Below are 23,359 nucleotides of genomic sequence, written 5' to 3' on the forward strand. Positions count from 1 at the left end.
AAAAAAACAAAAAAACAAAACAAAACGAGAGCGTGCGAACTTGGCAAGCATCACACACATCTTGTGATACCCCTCGTTTGCGTACACAATTAGTTTGAAAGAGACGTATCTGGAGCAGTAGGGAGCCTACAAGGTGAATCTGCTTTGCAAATGCTGCACTGAGGGAGATTAAAAAAAGCAATGCGTGCCAAACAGTTCCAATCTTCTTTCACATGCTGCTCATGTCTCTCATTATATTTTCAATGAGGGCCACCTAAACGCATTCAGATGTTCTGTTTAGTAAAATGCAATCCTCAGCACAATAACAGGTGAGAGCAGTAAATAGGCTTGTTCAATAAAACAGAAAATGTACAGGGAAATATGTACATTACATTGCATTTAAAATGGGAGGCGAATGTGTGAAGGTACAACGAAATCTGTGGTAAACAACTGAAATTGGTACAGCAGATCAGAGCATTCAATTGAAAGTTGAATTCTAATATGCTCGTTTTGTTTAATTTAGTTAAAAAACGGTTGCTAAATGAAGTATGGAAATTCAGGATTCTTTGATGAACAGAATGTTTGAATCTTTTGTAACATTATAAATGTCTTTAAAGGAGTGGTTCACTTCAGAATTAAAATGTCCTGATAATTTACTGATCTGAGATGCGCCATGCATTACATCATCACGTTGGAAAGGTCATTCCAAAGGTTGGAATGTTTTCCTCAAAAACCTTAATTTATTTTCGACTGAAGAAAGAAAGACATGATCTTTAATAATATGGGGGTGAGTAAAATCAGGAAATTTTAATTCTGAAGTGAACTACTCCTTTAATGTCATTTGTCAGAGGAACTGGCACTGCTGCACAAAATACATTCAATAAATGCAGTATTGAGAGACTCACAGGCTGAAAAATGTCTGGCCACAACACTGCACAACCAATCAAAGAAGAGAAAATATGGGAAGAACCATTTGACATGGTTTTACTGCAGTGACACTAACCGCAGTGGCCATAATTGATTGATTGATTGATTAAAACATCTAAGATAATCTACTTCATTTTTAATATATTGTTTATAAATGTATTTTAGTCTAATATTTTTATGAACATCATTATTTGTTTTATATAAACCACAGTAATAGAAAGGAAACTTGGTAACACTTTACATTAAGGTTTCATTTGTTAACATTAGTTAATGTATCAACTAACATAAACTAATGAAAACACTTCATGAAGTGTTACCAAAATCTTAATTAATCTTAATTAATTAATACATCTGTTCATCTCAACACTTACTAATGCATTGCTAAGATCAAAAGTGAATATAATCATTTTCATTAACTAACATTAACAAATGTTAATAAATGCTGTAAATTATATTGCTCATTGTTAAAAGTCAGTTAATGTATTATCTGATGTTAACAAATGAGACAACATTGTAAATTGTTACCGAACTATAGAAATGGGAACCGATCCAACTGCATCATTCATTCCTAACATTAATTATATTTTGAATAATTTTATTTTGGTAATATTGACTTTGACTGATCGCACATTACTTGCACATTTTAGGTTCAATACAAGTTCTGTGGACATCATTTGTAGCTCTCAATTACCACAAAAAATGTTTACAGTATTACAGTGTAATGCAATTTACAGCAATGGACTTAAAATGGATGTCTTTGGGGACACATAATGCAGTAATGTATATGATTTTTTAATAAGTTTACATATAACGCAAGTTTCTTGTACTATTTTGTATTTTAAACCAACCCATTCCATACTTCCAAGGTTTTTTTTCTTACTTCTCATAAATATCACCAAACCAGCCATTATATACAGTATTTTGCAGTATAGAAGTTCATAATCTACAAAAAAAAAAAAAAAACAGCACCCAGACATTTAGTCAGAATGTATGACAGCGTTTCAGAAAGGTTATTCTGCGACACTGTGCTTCTGTTGTCAGCATAAGCGACGGCTTGTGACAGAGGGGATATGCCAACCTCCCAATGGCGCGAGTGACTCATCACTTTAGTTTCCTCTTGATTACTCTAATGACGTATTTGCATCAGTTTAGCTGCATTAGCATTGCTTCTGTTTTCATGTTAAACAATGGCATATAATATATTATTCTTTGCAACAAGAAGCCAACTCCACAATATCTCCAATTCAGAGTGGAGAGGATCAGTGATGGTCACATGATTGAATCTGTGAGGGGGAAGAAAACACTCATGCCACTGCCGTGCATAAAGACGTTCTTTAGCATGCTGTGCGAGCTGTTGACACTCATACTCCAGAGGAAGCACAGCCTCAATCCAGTGGCATTCATCATTATTCCCTGTGCCCCTTCAAAAGATCGGCCGTGTAAACGTCACATCCACAAATCTACAACTGTGAAAAGGCCACTTCATTTTTTTTTATCCTGTATGCAATACACAGAGGCATTACAATTCTGATTCATTTCTCAGAAATTCATATTTAGAATTTGAACCCACATTTAAATAATCAAAAAAGTGCACTTACATTATGCAATCATACATAGATTCTCTAGATTTCCATTAGATCTATTCATTTGAATTGCATATAACATCTCAATCCATTTGAATTACACATTTAACAAACACATACACAATTTAATGTGATGCATATTTGTCAGTCAAACGGACCCACTTTATATTAGGTGGCCTTAACTACAATGTACTAACATTTAAATTAATAATTTGATACAATGCACTTATTGTGTACATACGTGTTTTTACAATGTACAAAATACCTCCATGTAATTACATCTGTAATCAATTGCTGTAGTTACATCTTTAATTACATTGTTGACACTTCCCTCACACCTAACCCAACCCTTAAACTTACCCACACCACCACACCTGTCCTTAACTTTAGCCGTATCCCACCTCAATATCAGCAAAACTTTTTGCAATACAATATGAACACAATAAGTACATTGTACTTATTTTTTGATGTAAGTACATAGTAGTTAAGGCCACCGAATATAAAGTGGGACCAGTCAAACATAAATGAATCAGGTAAGATACAGATAAGGCTTCTGTGATATTACTAATAAACTGAATGGACCTCTACAAAAACTCTCCAGATTCACAAATGCTTCATATACCAGGTATTCGGTAGTTAAACGTGTGAATATTTATGACTTCCAAACATTCGTAATTCGCCTATTCATAATTAGCATAATCCCCACCCATGAGTTACAACTACGCAAATGACGTGTCCAGGAATGCTGTGTAATCTTCTGGACTCCCGTCTCAGGTTTGGCTCCAGTATGTTGCATAAATGCTAAAGAGACTAATTGGCCATATGCCTAGCAATAAATATTAAATTATCGTGCATCCACTAAAGCATTTTTACAGTTACGAACATTTCCGTGAATCCGAAAATTTACATCAGAGCGGCTTTGCGAATGATTTACACAAAAATGTGTTCTGCTCGTGTTTCATGAACAAGACCCAATGTGTGTTGAATACACGATAACCAAGAGTATATTTATCATCAGTAAATCCAGTGTTTCCATCTCATACATTTTAACTAATTAAATGTTGCTTGTTCCACAGTTAGCCATATGTTTCAACGATGTTCATACTTTTTAACAGAATACATTTAATTACATTTTTTAGAATACATTTTTTTTTTATTTCCCTTTTGTGGTCCAAAAAAGAAAGAAGGATGTTAGAACAACACCAGGGTGAGTAATGAATTGTGACCCTGGACCCCAAAACCAGTCATAAGTTGCACGGGTATATTTGGTAATAGCCAACAATACATTCTATTGGTCAAAATTATAAATTTTTCTTTTATGCCAAAAATCTTTAGTTCCATGAAGATATTTTGTCAATCTCCTACTGTAAATATATTCCTACTGTAAAAATGTATTATTAGTAGTAATATGCAACACTGAGCACTTCATCTGGACAACTTTAAGGCGATTTTCTTTGCAACCCCATATTCCAGTTGTAAATGTAATAGTTGTCCCTCGGCCAAATATAATCATATCCTTACAAACTCTACATCAATTGAAAGCTTTCTCAATTAAAAAAAACAAACAAACAAACAAAAAAAAAACCTTGTGACTGGTTTTGTAAGGGTACACTATCCGTTTAACTCACCAAAGATTTGCCCTTAAACTGCCTCTGAAAAATGTAGAAGTATTGAGAATTATTTTGGAATCGGATTGCAACTCCCAGAATCAAAATTTAAATTAATCCCACCTTTAGTGTCCACTTCATCAACAAGCTATCGAAGCTTTCTGCTGAGCACAAATAAAATATGATGGCTTCAAATGCCAGCAAAGGCCAATAATACAACTATACTGGATGCATGAGCCCAAACTCAGTAAGGGGGGAGAAAAGGAAAAAAAGTGCTCATTTATTTAAAAGAGTTGCCATGGGGAATGACATCCATGATTAATGTGGGGGTTGATTATGCAACCAATTGACTATAATTCACACCCAAAGAAACAGAGGCCATTCGGCTGCTAGAAGGGCTGAGAGTATTAATAATACAAAAATTTTGCACACAAAAAGAGAGAACTGTAAAACTCTGAGACACAGAGGTAAGTAAGGATCAGTTTCAGTGTAGTGATCAGTGTGGTTGCTCATGGTCATTTGGATCCAATGAAGTTGGAACTCCTGACAACATAGATATAGATATATCTTAGATATATTTCAACACAGAACCTATATGTTGCATATAACAATTACAAATATTTTAGTACTGTTACGTTTTTTGATAAGTAAGCACAATTCACCAACATATTCTGATTTATTAGAAATAAAATTATTTTTTGCATGCGGTTAATGGATATGACACTATTGATATATTTGGTCACGGTGGAATAGATTTGCTATGCTGCTGTTTGTTGTTGCTGCTGCTGTTGGTTATTGTTGCTGCTGCTGTACAATATGGAGGTGGAGCTGGGGAAGGTGGAGGGTTTCTGAAAGCGCACTGCAACGTCTTCAGCAAATGTCAAGTATGAGCAAGGCTGAGCCGTGAGCTCATTGGCTACTGATACAGCAGGAACCAGTCAGCTGTGCCCTGTAGAATTATGTGATCGCAAGCAGAATGAGTTAAGGACCTGTCAGCCTGTGCCATCAGTTTCATGACAGAACTTTGTATTAACACTGTTAGGCTACACCACATGAGCAAGAGTGATATTGCTATATATATATCGTCGCTGTCCAATGAAATCCACGTATGTCCATTTTGCCGATTTTGAGATTTTTCGACGGATTGAATGTCCAGGTTCATTTCCGTATGCAGTATGCTTCACATATCTAAATGGCCAATGAAAAGTTGTGAAATCATGTCATCTGATTTTCATGTATATCCATTTGGTGTCAAAGCTGTCAATCACGCCGCGTATCTCCCGCCCTGTGGAAGCATCTCGCCGGTCTCGTGAAGTTTCATCGAAGCTCAGCACTGGATAGCCGAAAGTACGATATTGAAGCTCTCCACAGTTTAGTTCTAATCTAGTTCTTCACAGATTAGTTTGCTTGCTAGTATGTAAATAAACTCGGTCTCATTGATAAGATTCAAACTTTTTTTTTCTTAGTCAAACTGATCAAATTATAGCCTGTAATGCTACTGTCATGATTGTCACTAGAACATGCCTCACTCATACTGCTATCACCGCTTGCCAGAGGCTGAGAATGTCCAGCACGTATTCCTCTGTCAATATGAAATGCGACTTGGCCATTCTAATTAATGATCGGAAGAACGCGTATCGACCACCGTTACTGTAAAATATGCACATATGTCCATTTAAACTAAATTTTGGTCAAATGTGGATTATATCATTACACTGGCAAGAATATGGTTACATGTAAAGATGCCGTACCAAGTATGACAACGCTACATTCAACTGCTTTTGAAATATGGTTTTTTCACTTCCTGAAAAGTAACCGTTTTGGACATACGCGAGTTTCATCAGGCAGTGACGATATATATATATATATATATATATATATATATATATATATATATATATATATATATATATCAAGTACCCTTCAAAAAGGTTCTAATATGTACACTTTTGAAACCAATATGCAACTTTGAGGGACTAATATGCACTCTTTAGTTACAAAGGTGTACCTTTTAAAAAGTGTGTATATATATATTATATTACATTTTAGACATACATTTGGTTCTGTAGAATATATCTTTTTTTATTTATTTTATTAAATCTATTTTATTATTGGGTATTTTTATTCACAGTGCAAAAATGTGGTTCTAAAATAAAGTTTAATTTTCTTTACGTAAAATATAATTCTTTATTATAAAATGTCTTCCCTTCCAACTAGAATGAAATATCATGTTCCTGAAACGTTTCATGCTATTCACCATTAGCTGGCATCTGTCTAGTACCCCCTGTAACACACACACACACACACACACACACACACACACACATACACACACACAAATATGGCTTTGCTTTTTGTTATTTTCTGTGATGGGCCGATAAGATACGGCCTGCAGTCCCGAGGCTCTCACATTTATCAGATGTAAGCTTCAGGGTATCCACAGAGGAAATGCACTAGCGGGTCTGGCTGTAAGTCAAATGTACTAAGAATGTCATGGATGGGCATGATTTTTTTCTCTCTTGGCTTTGAAAAGTATGATTTGATTTATTGACACCCATCACTGAAATACACAATGTAGGAGTTCTCCAAGGACTGGAGTATGCATTGAAAAAAAAATAGAGGAAAAGAAAACACGCGATTGTGAAAAAGCCAATATAAAACATTGTTTACAATCAGTTGATGTAAATTAATTGATTTTAACTGTGAATATACTTATTTACAAGTCTCTGATGTTCACCAAAGCTGCATTTCTAATTTAAAAAATACAGTAAAAATAGTGATATTGTTATATATTATTGCAATATAAAGAACTGGTTTCTATTTTTATATATAATTTATTTATTTATTTATTTATCCCTTCAAAGCTGGATTTTCTGCATCATTACTCCAGTCTTCAGAGTCACATGATCCTTCAGAAATCATTCTAATATGATGATTTGTTTTAGTGTGGTCATACAATGGGTTATTCATCTAAGAAGAGGTTATCTTGAAATAAAAATCTGAATCACTCTTAAAAATAATCAGTTATTACAAGTGCTTATTCAATTTGATGAAACACTGATTAAAACAAGTTCGGTGAATTACATTTGACAAATGAATGAGTGACAAATTACATTGTACAAAAAGTCCTACTGAAACTTCATATAACCTTAAATAGTCTACTAACCCGCAGGCAGTCAAAACAGTTGCAACAGCAGGTGCCGTCACTAAATGATCTAAAACAATGCCATCAAAATGTGTTTATAATGCTGTGTTATTATAGAAAAGCTAAACATAATTCCTCTACATTTCCATATTTCTAAAACCAACATGTTCTCACTCCCAACTCGTCACAAATTGATGCTTGGTCAGGATCCCTTTAGCGTCATTTTCAGGGTATCCCTTTAGCGCCATTGATTTCAGTTGTTTGCCCAAGACGCATTTAATTCTTTGCATTTGTAAAAGCAGACATGATTGTATTAATATTTATAGGCTACTTTTATATTTTGGAGCAACCCCACTCCTACCCTAAGCCTACCCACTTCTAAACAATATAAAAGACGTAACAGGCAAATAAAAGTACAGTCACAGGTATTTATTGCAAAAACTGACCAACGCCGTATAAAAGTATTTACTCATGTTGCATTCTTCTGAAGTCATTTGATATGTTCATGTAAAGAACAGAGTTGATCTTAATGTTTTAATCGCTGAAATGATGATCCCGCCGCTCCGTGAACGCACACACTCCACTCAGTCATATCTCATTCAAATGATACACCGACTCTTGAGCAGGACACTGAGAGCCAATGACATTTCACTATCAAAGCTGACATTACGTTTCTTCGGGCGGCAATTTTTTTATGTGCTCATGATCTTCGGCAGAGGCGGACGGAGACGCTGATCGCATTTGGGGATTTTCTTCACACAAATCAATCGTTTGGCCTCGGAACACTTGGAGTATTTGTACTTTTTGAATAAATTGTGCATGCAGTCGTATCTGCCTATTATATCCTGTGTTTTATATCATATAATACACAAATGGGTAGGTTTAGGGATGGGGTTGGGTTACATGTTCAAACGTGTCTAACTAGCGTAAATAAAGGAAATAAATAAATGTAAATAAAAGTATGCTGGCTGATTAAATTGAAGATCACACTCCAACATGTATTAATGACAAAATCATAACCCAATATAAAATTAAATCATGACAATATGCCCATGGCCATAATGCATCTGAGTATGACGCCAAAGGTTTCTCATTGAAATCAATGGAGCACCTGACTGTCGAAAAATGGCGCTAAAGGGGTACCCTGTGCGTTGAAAAGTGACACCTAAGGGGTCCTGACCAAGCGTCAATATGTGACGAGTTGGGAGTCAGAATGTGTTGCAAAAACAACTATTTTCGCATTGAGAATTGCACACTTAATTAAGATGATCAATATGATGAAGAGCTTATTAGGATTAATGTGACTTTAAAATTAATTCATCAATCGACATCGGCATGAGATGTTCTTCTAAATATCAGGAGACAACTTCTTGCTGTTCTTTCTTTCTTTAACGCCCCATTCACAGGAAGTTCGTGGTAATTCTCTACATAGATTAAATTAGCTTTCTTCATGAGACATATATTTGTGAATAATAGATGGGGTTTTGAAAGACAACAGCACCGAGTGATATAAAGAGACTGTCACATGCAGAAGCAGCTTCTGTTCTTAAACAGCAGCCGAAAGGTTTCTGATGGATCGTCTTTAAATGGAACATGACAATGTTTAGCAGCTGTCTTGATTGTGTCAGTGGATTAGTTCCAACTGTGCAATTAAATGTTTGAATGGAATACTGCATTAAATGATTAAATAAAAACAGGAAATTAACCTTTTACTAAATGGTATTCATGACCACAGAAAAATATTCAACATGATTGCAAAATATGATTTAAGGTGCAATTAATAATGAGAATCTTGACAATAACATTGCCATAGCAAAATCATAACCATAGCCTGCTTACCTGCAGTTTTAGGCTGTGTCTGAAATCGCCCCCATACCCTCATTTACTCTTCCCTACATTACTCCACTAATAAAGTCCACATGGAGGAGTGAATGAAAACAAGTGAGCATATTTGGACACTGAGACCCTTTTTTGTAGTCCATGCTTGCTGTTTAATAACCATTTGAAAATGAGCAAACTGGCTGCTCCAGTAGAAAATATTAATTTTGAACGTTGTCATGGAAACTAGAATGTATAAAACCTTAATTAAACAGTTTAATAATCAAATAAAAAGGAATCTATACCAGTATGATATTGCACGGTACCCATACTGTACCAGTGGTTTGGAAAATGAATGGACTGATGTTTCAGCTGTGGGTGCCATCTTCTGGCAAGACGTGGGAATTCATTCGGCACGACCCTCATAGTGCATTATGGGTAACTAGCCGTTGAGTGTACATCGGTTGTACACTCATATTGTGACGCAATATGGTATTGAATGAGTGCACTCGATAACGTCCACCTACTACAAATGGCTGTTTCCTCAAATAGGGCCCTATTTAAGGGTATAGGGGTGATCTCAGACCCAGTCTTGCTGTAATCCAACCCTAATCGAACACATGTGGACAAGCTAATCAACGTCTTCAGGATTAGAAAGTTACAATTATAGTTTGATCAAGGTTGGAGCCAAACTCAGCTAATATCAGTGAAATGAAACTAATAGTATCATGTGGTTGAAGAATGTACAAATCAATTGTGACCCATGGGGGGGGGGGGGGGGGGGGATTAACTACAATGAGCCCCTGTCTAGAGATCCCAATGCTCCAAACATCAATTAAACATCTCTTCATTTGTATGTTTTCTGAGAGGAGTACCTTTCCTTTGTCCAAGAAAATGATCTCAATCTCGCTGACGGACAGATCCGACGTGTGCGCACAAAGACGCCTCTCACATACACAGAATATATATTATATATTCTCACATACACAGAAATACAGTATTTAATAAAATTAGACAGCGGCTATTTACACTAAGTGAAAATAGCTATATATTATATTTACACCATGTAAAAGTAGCAGTTATTTGCTAAATATTTAAATAGTAATTAGATTTATTATTTACATTTATATTTTGACAGATACATACTATTTGCACCTCAGTATTGTTGTACATTAACAGGGTGCAACAATAACAGAGTGAAAATGATTATATTTATAAAAGTTATTAAATGGATGCCGCCTTAACCCTAAAACAGGCAACGTGAACCACGGGTTACATACTCTTTAGTGTCTTGTTTTGGGCATAAGAAAGATGTTTTCATCAAATCCTTTTATCATTTATCATAGCCTGGTCTGTCTTGAGTATGCTGGTCAAATTATTTGTTTCAAGTTTTCTGTGATCAATTAGTCAGCCTGACCTAAACCCAACATGGCCGCCATTGGTGCAGGACATTCAGATTTTGTGATTACAAGGTATATTATAAGTAAATATATAATAATCGAATAATTTAAAAAAAGCAAAACAACTTCTAATATTAATTGTGAACATTTTCTTAAAATGTTGAAAAAGAAAATTAAGTTATATGTTGCTCATGCTGTTATTTACCGCATTTTAAAAAGCATGTAACTCCCAGTTCACGTTGCCTGTTTAAGGTATAAAAAAGGATCATCCACAGTATTGACATTGAATGGTGTCTCAAGGTTAACTGGGCTCCCTGTACTGGTCATTGCACTATTGTGAATTCCAGGGTGACGAGTGAGGGGTCAGTTGTGGGTGACCCCTCAACTGACCCCTCACTCGTCACCCTGGAATTCGCAATAGTGCAATGACCAGTAGAAATCTCTTTCCAGGACCGGGGCCCTTAGGGAAGATCCTTATAGGCCCTTCAGGCCTCTAGGCCCACTCTACACAATCCCCCTTCTCAATCTATGAAGGGAGCCCAGTTTACCTTGAAACACCATTCATTGTCAATACTGTGGACAAACCTTTTTTATACCCTGAACAGGCAACGTGTACTGGGAGTTACAACTCATTAAATCAAAACTACATCAACATTTTAAAACAATCCTTTGGATATGTTTCACTTAAGTCCAGATGAAAGCCTCTTTAAGGGTTAATGGGAAAATGAAAGCCCTCCCTACCCCTAGCCCTACCCAATAATTATTTGTATTATTATTAAACACACATTAGACACTTTATTTCCACTTTTAGAACATTTTCTTCATTTTTATTGAAAGTAAATGCCTTTCTGATGTGATTTGTGATGGGAAAAGGGGGAAGAGTGAGCTTGGCAAAAGGCGGAATCGAAGCCGGTCGATCGCGTCAAAACCCAACAATATGCACTATTTGCACTTAGTGTAATTAGACACTCTGTAAAAGGCATCTGTCTTGCCGAGTATTCACGCAAACATTATCTGTTATGTCTTATGTGAACGTTTAGTTAATTGTTGGGGAAAAACATCTGATGTGTTACATTATATTAGAGCTGTGCGGTACAGTATCTAGGCTGTCTGTTTCATTAATGTTAAGCAGATAATTGTGGTAACATGGGGGAAAAAAAGTTGATTATATGTATTTTTTTATTATATATTAATGTACCAGCACTGTATATATATATATATAGAGAGAGAGATATTTGGTTTTGACTTAGTGTGTGTCAAATTTGCTGTTATTACCAGGGATTTTAATGTGTGGTTGCAGGTGAGTTTGTTTTTGAACCTTCAGAAACTTTGATTTTTCTCCAAATTGACTTTGCTGACTCTAGTACTGACTTCAAACAGGTGTAGCTCAGAGTTATTTTTTGTCCAATTCAAGCAAATCATTCATTGTGAAGTTTTTTTTAAAACTCATTACTCATAGCTAATTTATGAAAATTTGCTCATTGCGACTCATTTTGCCAGCACGGGTCACAATTAACTGAATGAGAATTAAAAAAGGCAAGCCCAGTGGCATCTGCATACAAATTGCGACATCACTTTTAAAATGGGTGTCCTAGCAGAGTCACAACAGGTGTAGTTCATTTACTGTTTTAATCATTAAAACCTAACAAATATAGGTATATTGTGATATATTTTGCTAATTGTAAGTGTGGCTTAAGAGTCTTAGGGGTTACTGTATCCATATTTCACTTCTAAAAAGTAGCCTAATTAAAAAACACTTAAATATCAAAATACCAACTTGGGCTTGTTGGAAAACATGTCTCTAGGGGTGTGAGGGGGCACAAATTAGTTGTAACACATATGGTTTTTTAAAACTTTCCATACATGTCAGGATGACAAAACTTAGTGTATTTACTAGTTGCATTATCAACATTATTTAGAGAAGTAAAAGTAAAAAGTAAGTAAAAGTAAATATCACAAGTCATGATGAAAGAGCTCAAAGATTTGTAGAATCACGCTAATATGGCATGGTTGGTTTTTTTTTTATCTCATGTTTGCTTTTGTTAACACTATCAGTTAGGTTTATGGTAGGGTTTTGAGCAGGTAGAGCATTAACCTTTTCACATCACTCACTGGACATTTCATTTTTGAACTGCCATGATAGTACAGCAACCAACGCTGATTCACTTTTATATTTTGGATAAAACTGAAGCTGGACATTTCACACTGAAAGTGTTGCGAAGCGTACAAGAATAAACATAATTTTGCAGAAATGTCAGCACAGGCCGATTGTTCCAATGAGCCTGGGTTGCAAAATATAATACAATATACTACATGTAATACAACTTTACACTTTATCTTTAGGTTAGACTAGATTTGAGTGAGAATAGCAGCCAGTCACTGCTGTTAAACTTCTCACATTGCCCAGATGAAAGTGTCTCCTTTGCATGTAAATTGTTAATGCGAGGCTGATTATACAACCTTGTATACAACGGACAAACAGAAACCAGCAGAAATTTTGGCTTTGTTACATCGATGTATAACAGAACGACATGCTCTGGGAGTCTGGGACACCTGAGCTTCCTGTGTGTCTCTATTTCATTGTCTAATTCATTTACATCTGACTGAATTGTGAGGATGAATTTGTATTCCATGAGTAGGTGATTTTCCTTCCATAGGGAAATCACTGGAAGAGTAGACAAAAACAAATAGCAAAATTACATTCTTTACACATGTAGGCAGAAAACTAATTGGAATCTGACTGCGAAAGAGAAAAGGCAAGAGTGATTGGTAAACTCATTTACAGACTAAATAATAGGCTGTCAAGGTTTTAACAGACTGTCAAAGGGTTTAGATGCTTGAAATAGGCTAATACAACATGTTTAGGTGCACACTTCAGGTGGGAGTGCTTATGAAACATTTTCATTCATAAAATATTAATCCCCACATTTTTTTTTTCTTTCCTTTTTACACATAACTTCATATTTATGTATGGAGTTATTTATTGCGAAGAAGACGCTTTGGCGTGAGAAGTAGTTTACATTTTATGAGACATCATGAAACAGCATTCACAATGCATAGGAAGTGTTTACGTGAAACAAAATTATTCAGTGGGCTCAAGTGATGATAAAAAACCTATAATCTCAACCTTATTAACTAATATTCTTTTAATAGCAGAAAAGAAAAACTATCTCCGCCTGTGAAATAGTATGTTCTGTTTAATGAAAGTTTAGGATTTAATGTTATGTGACGCATTAATACGAATATGTATCTTCCCTTAACCCAACCTGCTGCCACTTGTCTCTGCTGTGTCAATGTGTATAATATTAATTCTTTTTTTTTCTTTTCTTTTTCTGTTTTATAGTAAATTTGTTTTATTGTAAATTTGTACACCATTTAGCAACAGGATTTGAAGAGTTATATCTGTTTTACTGCTTTTTATATTTGTATTGTTCTCTGTAATCTTTTTTATTGTGTTTTTAGGTAGACAATTTTAAGATCTGTACAGGGACAACGGATGAAAAAATAGTCTTTTGGCTAACTCTGGTGCATTTACAGCAATGTCAATTAATGTACACTGTCCCTGTCAAATAAATAAATAAATAAATGTTCTTGCATAATATGAACTGATTAATTATTTCCCCGCCAAACACAGAATTTTCCAGCTTTCCGTGTTGTCACTGTTATATGGTAGGGGGCGCTATTACACATCTTCTGAAAGAGTACTGATCAAAAGCCAGGCGAAGAAGAAGCAGAAACAAACTAAATCATATGTAATCATATGCATGTGTAAAATAATGCGATCATCAAATTTAAATCAGTATAAAAATCAAAACTGCAATGTTACTGAATGAAATGTCGACCCAGGACGAGCTAGACTGTGAAGCTTTGGGGGTATTGATGGACTTGATCTACTCCATCTGTGTTTTGATCATCGCCCTGAATCCGATCTGGATGTAGGCTTTGACAAAAACACGATTTCCTCAGCTTTTTGCTTAAAATTCTGCTTTTTATGAAACTTTATGAACCCATATTCAAGTGTTCTTTTCTTTCTTTTTTTCTTTAAAGCAGAGGTTCTGTCCTTTATTTTGATATATTGCAGATTTCAGATTTTCATACAACAAAATATTCTGTGGGGCATAAAACTTTAGCGAAAATGATCAAACATGCTACACTGTAAATCCTAACCCTCAAAATACTTAATTGGTTTGAATAGGACAAACTTAAATTAAACAAATTAGTTCAGTTAAATTAACTGTTATGAGTATTTAGAACTTTCTTTTTCTTTTTAGTTCACAGCACTGACATATTTCATTGTTTTGAGTTGTATGAACTAATTTCCTTTAATTATTTTATACTAGCTTAAGTTTAACGGAAACTGGGCTGGGATTTTTTTATTTACCAGCATTCTTTGCTCATGGCACTCGGAAGGGAGAGTGAATGCTAAAATTAAGTATTATATAATTTTGTGCAAGATTATTGGTAAAAAAGGTTTATTAGTGATTCATATTTTGTTATGCTAATTGAGAAGAGATTCTGTTAATTTGTGTTTTTGGAGAGTTACTGCTTGGTTTGAGAGCAGGTAAGTCATATGTTTTAAGTTGCTGTTAGCAATTTCTGAATTAGTTTGTTATACCTAGCAAATTACTTACATTGAGATAACTGATAATTTTAAGTTAAATGTATACATTTTATACTCAAATATTTAAAGATAAGATCAATAAAAATAACTTTTTTCAAAAACACTGGCAAGGAAAGAGTTAACTGTGCACAATAAGACCAGGGACATTTTTTATTTAATTTTGTCTTTAGATAATTAATATCTGGAAAATTATTGCAGATTGGATTGCAGTGTTTATTGCTGTTTTCTCCCTGATCTATGATTTCCTAACAGTACAGTCCGTAAAACACACACACACACACACACACACACACACACACACACACACACACACACACACACACACACACACACACACACACACACACACATGCCTCTACTCTAAGACACCCTCTCCGAACTCACGTGAAACATCGCTGTTGTGCTACTGTCATGTCTCATGTCACATTTTAAAGAGAGACGTAAAGCATTTTTGTATCGTCCCTGATGTTCCTGTCACCAAAACTCTTTGTGTAAACCTGTCACCAGCAGTGATTTGTTTACTGCCTTCAAATCAAATTGAAAAGGAATCCAAGCCAAAACAACAAAACGAGCATTTTCCGCAGCTGCCCTCGACATCTCCAAAAATGGCTGGTGCTGCTTCTGCCTCAGAGAAGACTGTATGCACCAGTCAGATTCAGCCCACAAAAACACCTGCATTTTCCGCTTTAACTACAAGTTCCAAGGGTTCGGTACGTCCAAATTGCCCAAGAAATGGCACATCAGGTCCGTTGAGCTTATCATTTGTGACTGTAATGAAAAAGTACTACATCTGAACATTCAATCTCGCCTTCGGAATTGTGCATGTTACTGCAGCTAAACACTTCTGCGTCAGTGCAGAAACAGGTGATTAGGAAACAAGAGGGACAATGCTGTTTATAGGAACTGTGTAATACCGGAGCGCTTGTGTTCAGCCATGGACCAATGACTTTTCTCCCTGGCTCATTTAATGGAGCTATATCATTAATAAAAATGATGTCAAAAGCGTTGTTGTCAAGGAAACATGATCTGGCATGAGTCATGAATTCAAAAGTGTGCAGGCCCTCAGTACAAAAAATAATTAGTGCACTATGAAGTCTCGTTTACATGGAAACATCACAAACAAAACAAAAGTTTAGCAGCTGCCTTATGCTTGGCCTTTCTAAACGGAGCTTTACTGTAAACAATCCATCTTACAGTTTTACACTGTACATTATAAATGCCAAAGACTAACACAGAGGTGTAATATTGGCTTGGCTTGCTCAGTTGGGGACACTACATTTTCAACTGAATATCCAAATGAACCTAATTAGTAAACAAAATTAACTATATAAAATAAATTACTGATCTGCCCAAATTGTCACTGTATGATCATTTAAATGAGCTGATGACATCACCGTTTTCTCTGGAGCGGCTGTACAGCCGAATCAAATTCTGTTGCATTATTTTGTTTAACACTGTGAAGCTGCTTTGAAACAATCTGCACTGTAAAAAGCGCTATATAAATACGTTGACTTGACTTGACTTAATATGCTCCTTAAAGGCAGAACACTCAATTCATGAACGTGTGTGTGTGTGTGTGCGCGTGTGTGTGTTATTCAGTAATCTTAAGATAAAATTCACACAGGCATCAAAACTTTAAATGGAAGATGGAAAAAAATGTTGGTCCCACTTTATATTAGGTGGCCTTAAGTACTATGTACTTACATAAAAAGTGCATTGTACAATGTACTTATTGTGTTCATATTGTATTGCACACACTTTTGCTGATATTGAGGTGGGATACGGGTAAGGTTAGGGACATGTGTGGTGGAATGGGTACGTTTAAGGGTAGGGTTAGGTGTAAGGGAAATGTCAACAGTGTAATTATAAATATAACTACAGATATTAATTACAGATGTAATTACATGCAGGTATTTTTTTATTTATTTAAGTACAATGTATAAACTTATGTAACGTATGTACACAATAAATGCATTGTATCAAATAATTAATTTAAATTTTAGTACATAGTAGTTAAGGCCACCTAATATAAAAGTGGGTCCAATTTTTCATGTGAAGCAAAACGAAAACATAACATGTTACCATTTCCTTAAATATTCCCTATACAAAAAGATGAAAGTGGGATTGTTACTAAACGCAATGTGTCAAAAAACAGCTTGTTCAAGTAAAACAGATCTTAAATGTTAAATCCTTAACATATATATATATATATATATATATATATATATATAACAGGAGTATATTTATTACTGTGATATAAATCCTTACCAGCAACAATCCCATTGCCGTGCCGTATATATTTTGAAGGGATTATGTATGCCTATTAAGCAAAAATGTTATTTTAGACATACAGAACATCACACATGATGTTTAAGTTTCAGTACTCTGTGTTTTTGCTGAAGTACATATGAAAAGGACTGTCAAGAGCCTCTCCAAAGCATTATTCTGCTATCATCAAATGGAAACAAGCTGTTTTTTCCTACTTGCATGTCTCTCTTTCACACACACACACACACACACACACACACACACACACACACACACACACACACACACACACACACACACACACACACACACACACACACACACACACACACACACACACCATCAACTAACAGTTATGGTTCTCTTATCTGTTGCCAGCTCGAGTCAAGTGACCCTCTGCATCTTAGATGAATCCCCTTTTTTAACCAGCGAATGATAGACCTTTGGAAACCTGAACCATATACCAGTGAGGAAGAGAGAGTGTTTAACCGCTTTAGTAGATTAAAAATCTACAAGACACTTCATTTACCAAATTGTCTGTAAGAGCATTCAGGGCCTTTTATTTGAGAAGCAAGTTTAACGATCAACAAAACATGATAACACTTCTGTAAACAGAAACAAAGAAAGGCAGAAAGAAAGAAAAGACAGAGCAAATTAGATCTGATTTTAATACCTTGACCTCAACAGGATTGCACAATGAAATTAATAACCAATATACAGATTCTCATGACTGATATAAAATTGTATTTATTTTATCTCTCATGGTACATTCTATTTTAAACAATCATTAACTTAATATTTTAAATAAAGACTGAATGAAATTAAGCCTTTTCTTTTAAAAAATTAAGCTCTCTCTCTCTGTAATATTCATTTGAACCGACAAACAAAATAAAGATTTCAAGCTAATATGATTGAGCATAATAATATTGCACATGGAAAGTGATATGATTCTGACCAATTCTGTAGCCTTTTCATAAGGCGAGTTAGGTCTCACAGTTGTGTTGATAAAACACAATCCTCTCAACAAATCCAATAAATTACAGTGAATTAGTACTTCATTTGCACAATGCCGTTTGTACTATCCAGAATCATATCACGTTAATGCACACTTATTTGGTTGCATATTGTTAATAAGAAACCTTTTACAAGTTGCTCTGGGATATAAGAATAAGCAAACTGTTAGACGTGATACGCTAGGAGGCCTCACCTCGTGCAACGTGACAGTGAAAACGACATCACCGCCATCTGTACGCCTCTGTCGGTCAGCCACCAGCAGAATTCAGAATGTAACTCAGGTCAGAACAGAATTGAAGATTCAGAGCTCGAACTAAGAGCCTGTATCATTTATAGCATTCAAAATGTCCCTTGAAATTGTTAAATAGTACCAATAGTCTTTAAATAATTCTGCATAGAAAAATAAATTAAATATGAAGTTAAACTACGAATTGACAGGTGACAGTGGTCATCGATTTTTTTTTTGTTCGTTTTGTTGATTTTCCTTTTTTTTTTTAATGTTTTTCTTGATGAGTTTGTTGAATTTACTTGTCGACTGTTGTAATTTACACAACTGCCCCACAAATACAAATAATGTTGACTTACAAAATAAATCCAGATACGCTTACATGGCAAGCAGCTGTTTAGTTTCTCTTGAGTTCATGAATGTCCTGTCATGTGCCATAGCCAAACACTTCAAAAAGAATCACATTTCAGTAGAACAATATCAAATGGCTCTTTACAGGTTATTGGAATAATCCAAAATGTACGAATGTTGGCTGCCAGTATCTTCAGAGATAATCAAATCCAAGAGTTTCAAGTCCCCCAAAAGTGTCAAAATATAATCCAAGAGAGGGGAGTCTGGGGTATTCCACCACTTTCAAGCATGTGCCAACTTCCAATTCTTCCACTCCATTTGATTTTGTCATCCCAAGATGCCTAGAAATACTTCCAACCAAACACAATGAAGAGGGGTCAATATGAAGTACACTTAACACTGTTTCATGACCCAATCATTTGGTAAAAACAAAGTTCAGTGGAATTTGATGGAACGCATATCAATAGCAGCAAACTACGACTGTTTGTAAAGATACTGACTGATGTGATTCTTAATTCATAATGACATCACAACATAAAAAAATGGTATGTAAATTTAACAGCCAACGATTCTAAGGGAGTTACGCTTTGTGTAATGAAACGTGTCCGGTATTCCATTGGTCATTAAGATTGGTCTTAAGGCACTTTTGTCATTACAGGGCAGATGAAGATGATGTTCTAGAATTTACTGAGGGCTGTCTGTTCCTCTAGTACTTGAAGGTAGTCTGGGGTCCCCATTTTTGCCTTTAGTTCATAATAATCACTTTTACGCTGCTCAATCACTATCTTACTGTGGTTGCGCCCTATCAATGATTTTTTCATTTTTTTGTCATGTGGTTTCTCGGGGTAACGGATCTCAAAGCCACTCACCCCTATACTGTTGAAATCCTTTTTGCTCTCCAAGTAGTTGTGGAGGAACATGCTGTCTCGTCCCGGTAGGAACTCGTCCAGCTCGTCAATGGTGCTTAATCTCTTCCTGGGGTCCAGGGGTAGAGAGTCCTTGTCTTTGTCTGCGCTGTTGTGTAACATCATTTTCTGTCTCTCTGAGTCTACAAATTTGAAGCCCGAATCAGAGTCTCTAATTCCACACGTGTGAGCTTTGCTCATGTGCTCGATAGTCTGCGGGATGAATGTCTCTCCACCCAGGTCGTCCTTCTTGTTCGATTTGTGATTGTGCCTCCTGATATGGAGAGGCATGGATGCGCACTCCTGGTTGCCGAGTCCCTCCTGTCTCCCCGCTGGCTTTTTGTTCCGTCTCAACACAACGACCAGCAGGCAGAAGGCCACAAAGACAGTGAGGATCAGAACTACCAGTATGCTCAAGATCATGATAGACAAAGGTACAGGGCCACTGGGAGGTGCCTTGCCAACTCCAGCAGGTGACAGTGATGTGAGAAGAGGGGTAGCACTAGTCAGGATGAAAGGAGGCCTGGCTATGAGCTTCGGGCACATGATCTCATGTTTCAGCTCCCTCAGCTCGATGTTGGAGAACTGCACTGGAGATGCACACTTGACCCCTTTGGCAGCGACCCCCTCGTTCAGTTTTTCAAGCCATAGTTTCAAAGCTACTAAATCGCAGGAGCATTCCCAAGGGTTGCCATCCAGGTCTATCTGAGTGAGAGATTTGAGCTGGTCTAGGACGCCACTCACAGGCAGAGTCATGAAGTGGTTGTTCTTTAGATTCAGTCTGGCAAGAGAAACGCCTGCAAAGATGTATGCAGGCAGGCTTCTGAGCACATTGTTATTCAGATACAAGAGCTGCAAATTTGGCATGGAGTCAAATGTCCCTGCTAACACCTCCTTTATGGCATTGTACTCCAAATAGAGATATTGGAGGTTATTAAGCCCAAGAAACATTTCAGGGTGCAGCTGCTCCAGCTGATTGCCATTAAGGTATAGCCTACGGAGGTTGGTCTGATTTGCAAACACACCTTTTTGAACGGTGGATATTTGATTGCTGCCCAAATGTAATAAATCTAAACCCTCAAACCCTTGGAAGTCAGTGGGGCTGATATCTCGTATGTAATTACCACTTAGGTGCAATTTCTTAGCATTTGGCGGTTTAGGTATGAGATCTGCTAGGCTCTGGATGTTTCTTTCTTGACAGCTGACACTAATGCCAAAGTCAGAAGGGTGAACTTTGCATGTGCAGGGCTGGGGGCAGGAGGAGGGAGGGATTCGAGTTTGATAGGACACAATTTGGCCATTTTTACCAGCTGGATTACCAGCAACAATCCCATTGCCGTATATTTTGGAGGGATTGGTGGTTTTGGGTGCTTTGGTCACTAAAGGTGCTATGGTTGAAGGTGCCACATTAGACATGGTTAGCCCACCCTCGGGCTGGGAGGGGGGCATCCGTACATCAAAGTCACTGCCTGTCCCCATGGGGCACAGCTCCTGCTTATTAGTCTCCTTCAAGAGGCGGCCATACAGGTCAATAGGGGTCTCGCAGATAGCCTCCCCAATGAAAATGTTATAGGGCATATTCTCCAGCCAGGCTTTCAAAGGTAACAAATCACAAGTGCAATTCCATGGGTTGTCATCTAACTGCAATTCCACTATCCGTCCAATGTGCTCCAGAACTCCAAGATAAGGAAGCTTCTGTATCCTATTCCCTCTTATGTCCAAGTGAGTAAGTGAGGCGAATCGGAAAATGTTCTCAGGTAGGCTTTGAATCAGATTGTCATTTAAAATGAGGACCTTCAGTTTATGTAATTTGTTGAAGGCTCCTTTCTCAATGAACCTGATTAAATTGTAGTCAGCCTGGAGGTATTCCAAGTTCTCGATTCCTCGGAAAGTGTCGGCGCGGAGCTCTTTTAACTCATTGTTATTTAAGTGCAACTGTTTCAATGCACTAAGCCCCACAAAGGCACCTCCCTCAATGTTCTGGAGTTTGTTGTTCCCCAGCTGGAGTGAGACTGCGTGCGTGAAATTCACAAAAGAGTTGGGGTAAAGGATGTACAAAAGGTTGTTCTGGAAATTCAAATGGTAGAGGCTGGATGCTGGTGGCTGCAGCTGTGTAGGTCTGTACACAGTTATTTTCTCACAGTTCACATAGAGGACGTTCTCGATGGACATGCAGGAGCAAGCGCTGCAGGTCTCAGCTCTGAGGTCCGAATCCAAGTCACAAAATGAACCCGATATGGAAAAGGCCAACAGAACAAGCAGCAGCATTTTGCCTTTTACAAATCCCCCAGTAAACCATTTACCTTAGAGGGGGAAAAACAAACAAACAATCAAAACACATGCCTTTTTTCCCACTGAGTGACACAGCTAATGCCAAGATCTTTACAGCAGGGGGGTTTAAAATGCCCTCTGCGCACACAAAGAACTTGGAAAAACCTGTTATGTGCCGTTTGAATCCAAATATAATATCTGAGCCTACACTAAAATAAATCCACCTGTATTTACAAGCAACACAATTATAAAATATAAAATTTGAATACACTGACGTAGTGTGACTTACACCGCAATAAATGTATGCATCAGCGTATTTCGTGTGTTTCAGTGAATCGAGGAGGAAAAAAAGTCTCAGTCCATCGCATACAGAAGACAGTATTATCACCTTCACAAAACCGTAATTTAAATACAGTACAAAGAGATTATAACCTTTGAATTTCCCTGCTTTGCCAACAAATAACTGAATATATAGATATATAAAAAAAATACAATTCAACACTCACCGGCAATGTTAATATCTCCGCCTTTTCAGATAACACCGGACATTGGGAGCGCCAAGAGAGGGACTATTCCCATTCATCCAGGTTCAGATTTCAGTCTCAGCCTCTCTAGTCAGGCTCCACTTGTACAAAACATATATTGTGTCATAAAATCCCAAGGTTACTGAGCTCTTTTGAGGCATCTCGAACACGGCGCGGCGTATTTGCGCTGAAGAAAGAATTCAAAACCGAAGTGAAAATGGTGAAATAGCAAGTGGTGAATTTGGATGCAAAACAAGTCCAACATTCTTCCGTTGAAAGAATTGAACATCAGTTTAGACGCAATTTGAACGGACAGTTTGCTCAACAGTTCAGGAAAAATAATTGATACAGATCTTAATAAATTAATAGCAACAATCCATTGCGCGTCGCGGCTCACCCGATTACCGAATATCGGAAATCGACTCCATTTGATTCCTGCCGTTTCTTGGGATTATGCAAGTTGCGAGATAAGAGGAAAAAAGAAACTACGTGCTCTGATGTCAGACCGAGGAAGAAATTAATAATTCAACTGAGTAAAATGCGCTCGAAAAGAGATGCCACCCTACACCACATTATCAAAATAAGTATTGTTGGTGCAGTCCTCGTCCGAATAATGAGAAGAGTCTTATAAACCAACTATTCCACCACGTCTTCTTCTAAGTGTGTTGGTTTTGTTGCTGCATTGAGCTTCCCACACGGTGAAGCGGGAGGAGAGAAAAT

General features: G+C 36.7%; 1 protein-coding gene across 2 annotated transcripts; it reads right to left on the reverse strand.

The window, feature by feature from the left end:
* Nucleotides 1-18,000: 18,000 nt before the first annotated feature.
* Nucleotides 18,001-23,303, reverse strand: slitrk4 (SLIT and NTRK-like family, member 4; the record flags this gene model as incomplete). Of its 2 annotated transcripts, XM_079838305.1 has the most annotated exons (3): nt 22,622-23,303; nt 19,809-22,147; nt 18,001-19,289 (listed from the first exon to the last, which is right to left on the reverse strand). In XM_079838305.1, exons 2-3 carry the CDS (start codon nt 22,110-22,112, stop codon nt 19,281-19,283), a joined length of 2,313 nt encoding a protein of 770 aa, XP_079694431.1. In that variant the 5' UTR covers nt 22,113-22,147; nt 22,622-23,303. The 2 variants fall into 2 exon arrangements, with proteins under 2 accessions (XP_079694431.1, XP_079694430.1); XM_079838304.1 differs by lacking the exon at nt 18,001-19,289 and having other exon boundaries at nt 19,617-22,147; nt 22,622-22,740.
* Between the last annotated feature and the right edge of the window lie 56 nt (nt 23,304-23,359).

This window comes from Gobio gobio (assembly GCF_949357685.1).
Source record: "Gobio gobio genome assembly, chromosome: 16".
Lineage (NCBI taxonomy): Eukaryota > Metazoa > Chordata > Actinopteri > Cypriniformes > Gobionidae > Gobio > Gobio gobio.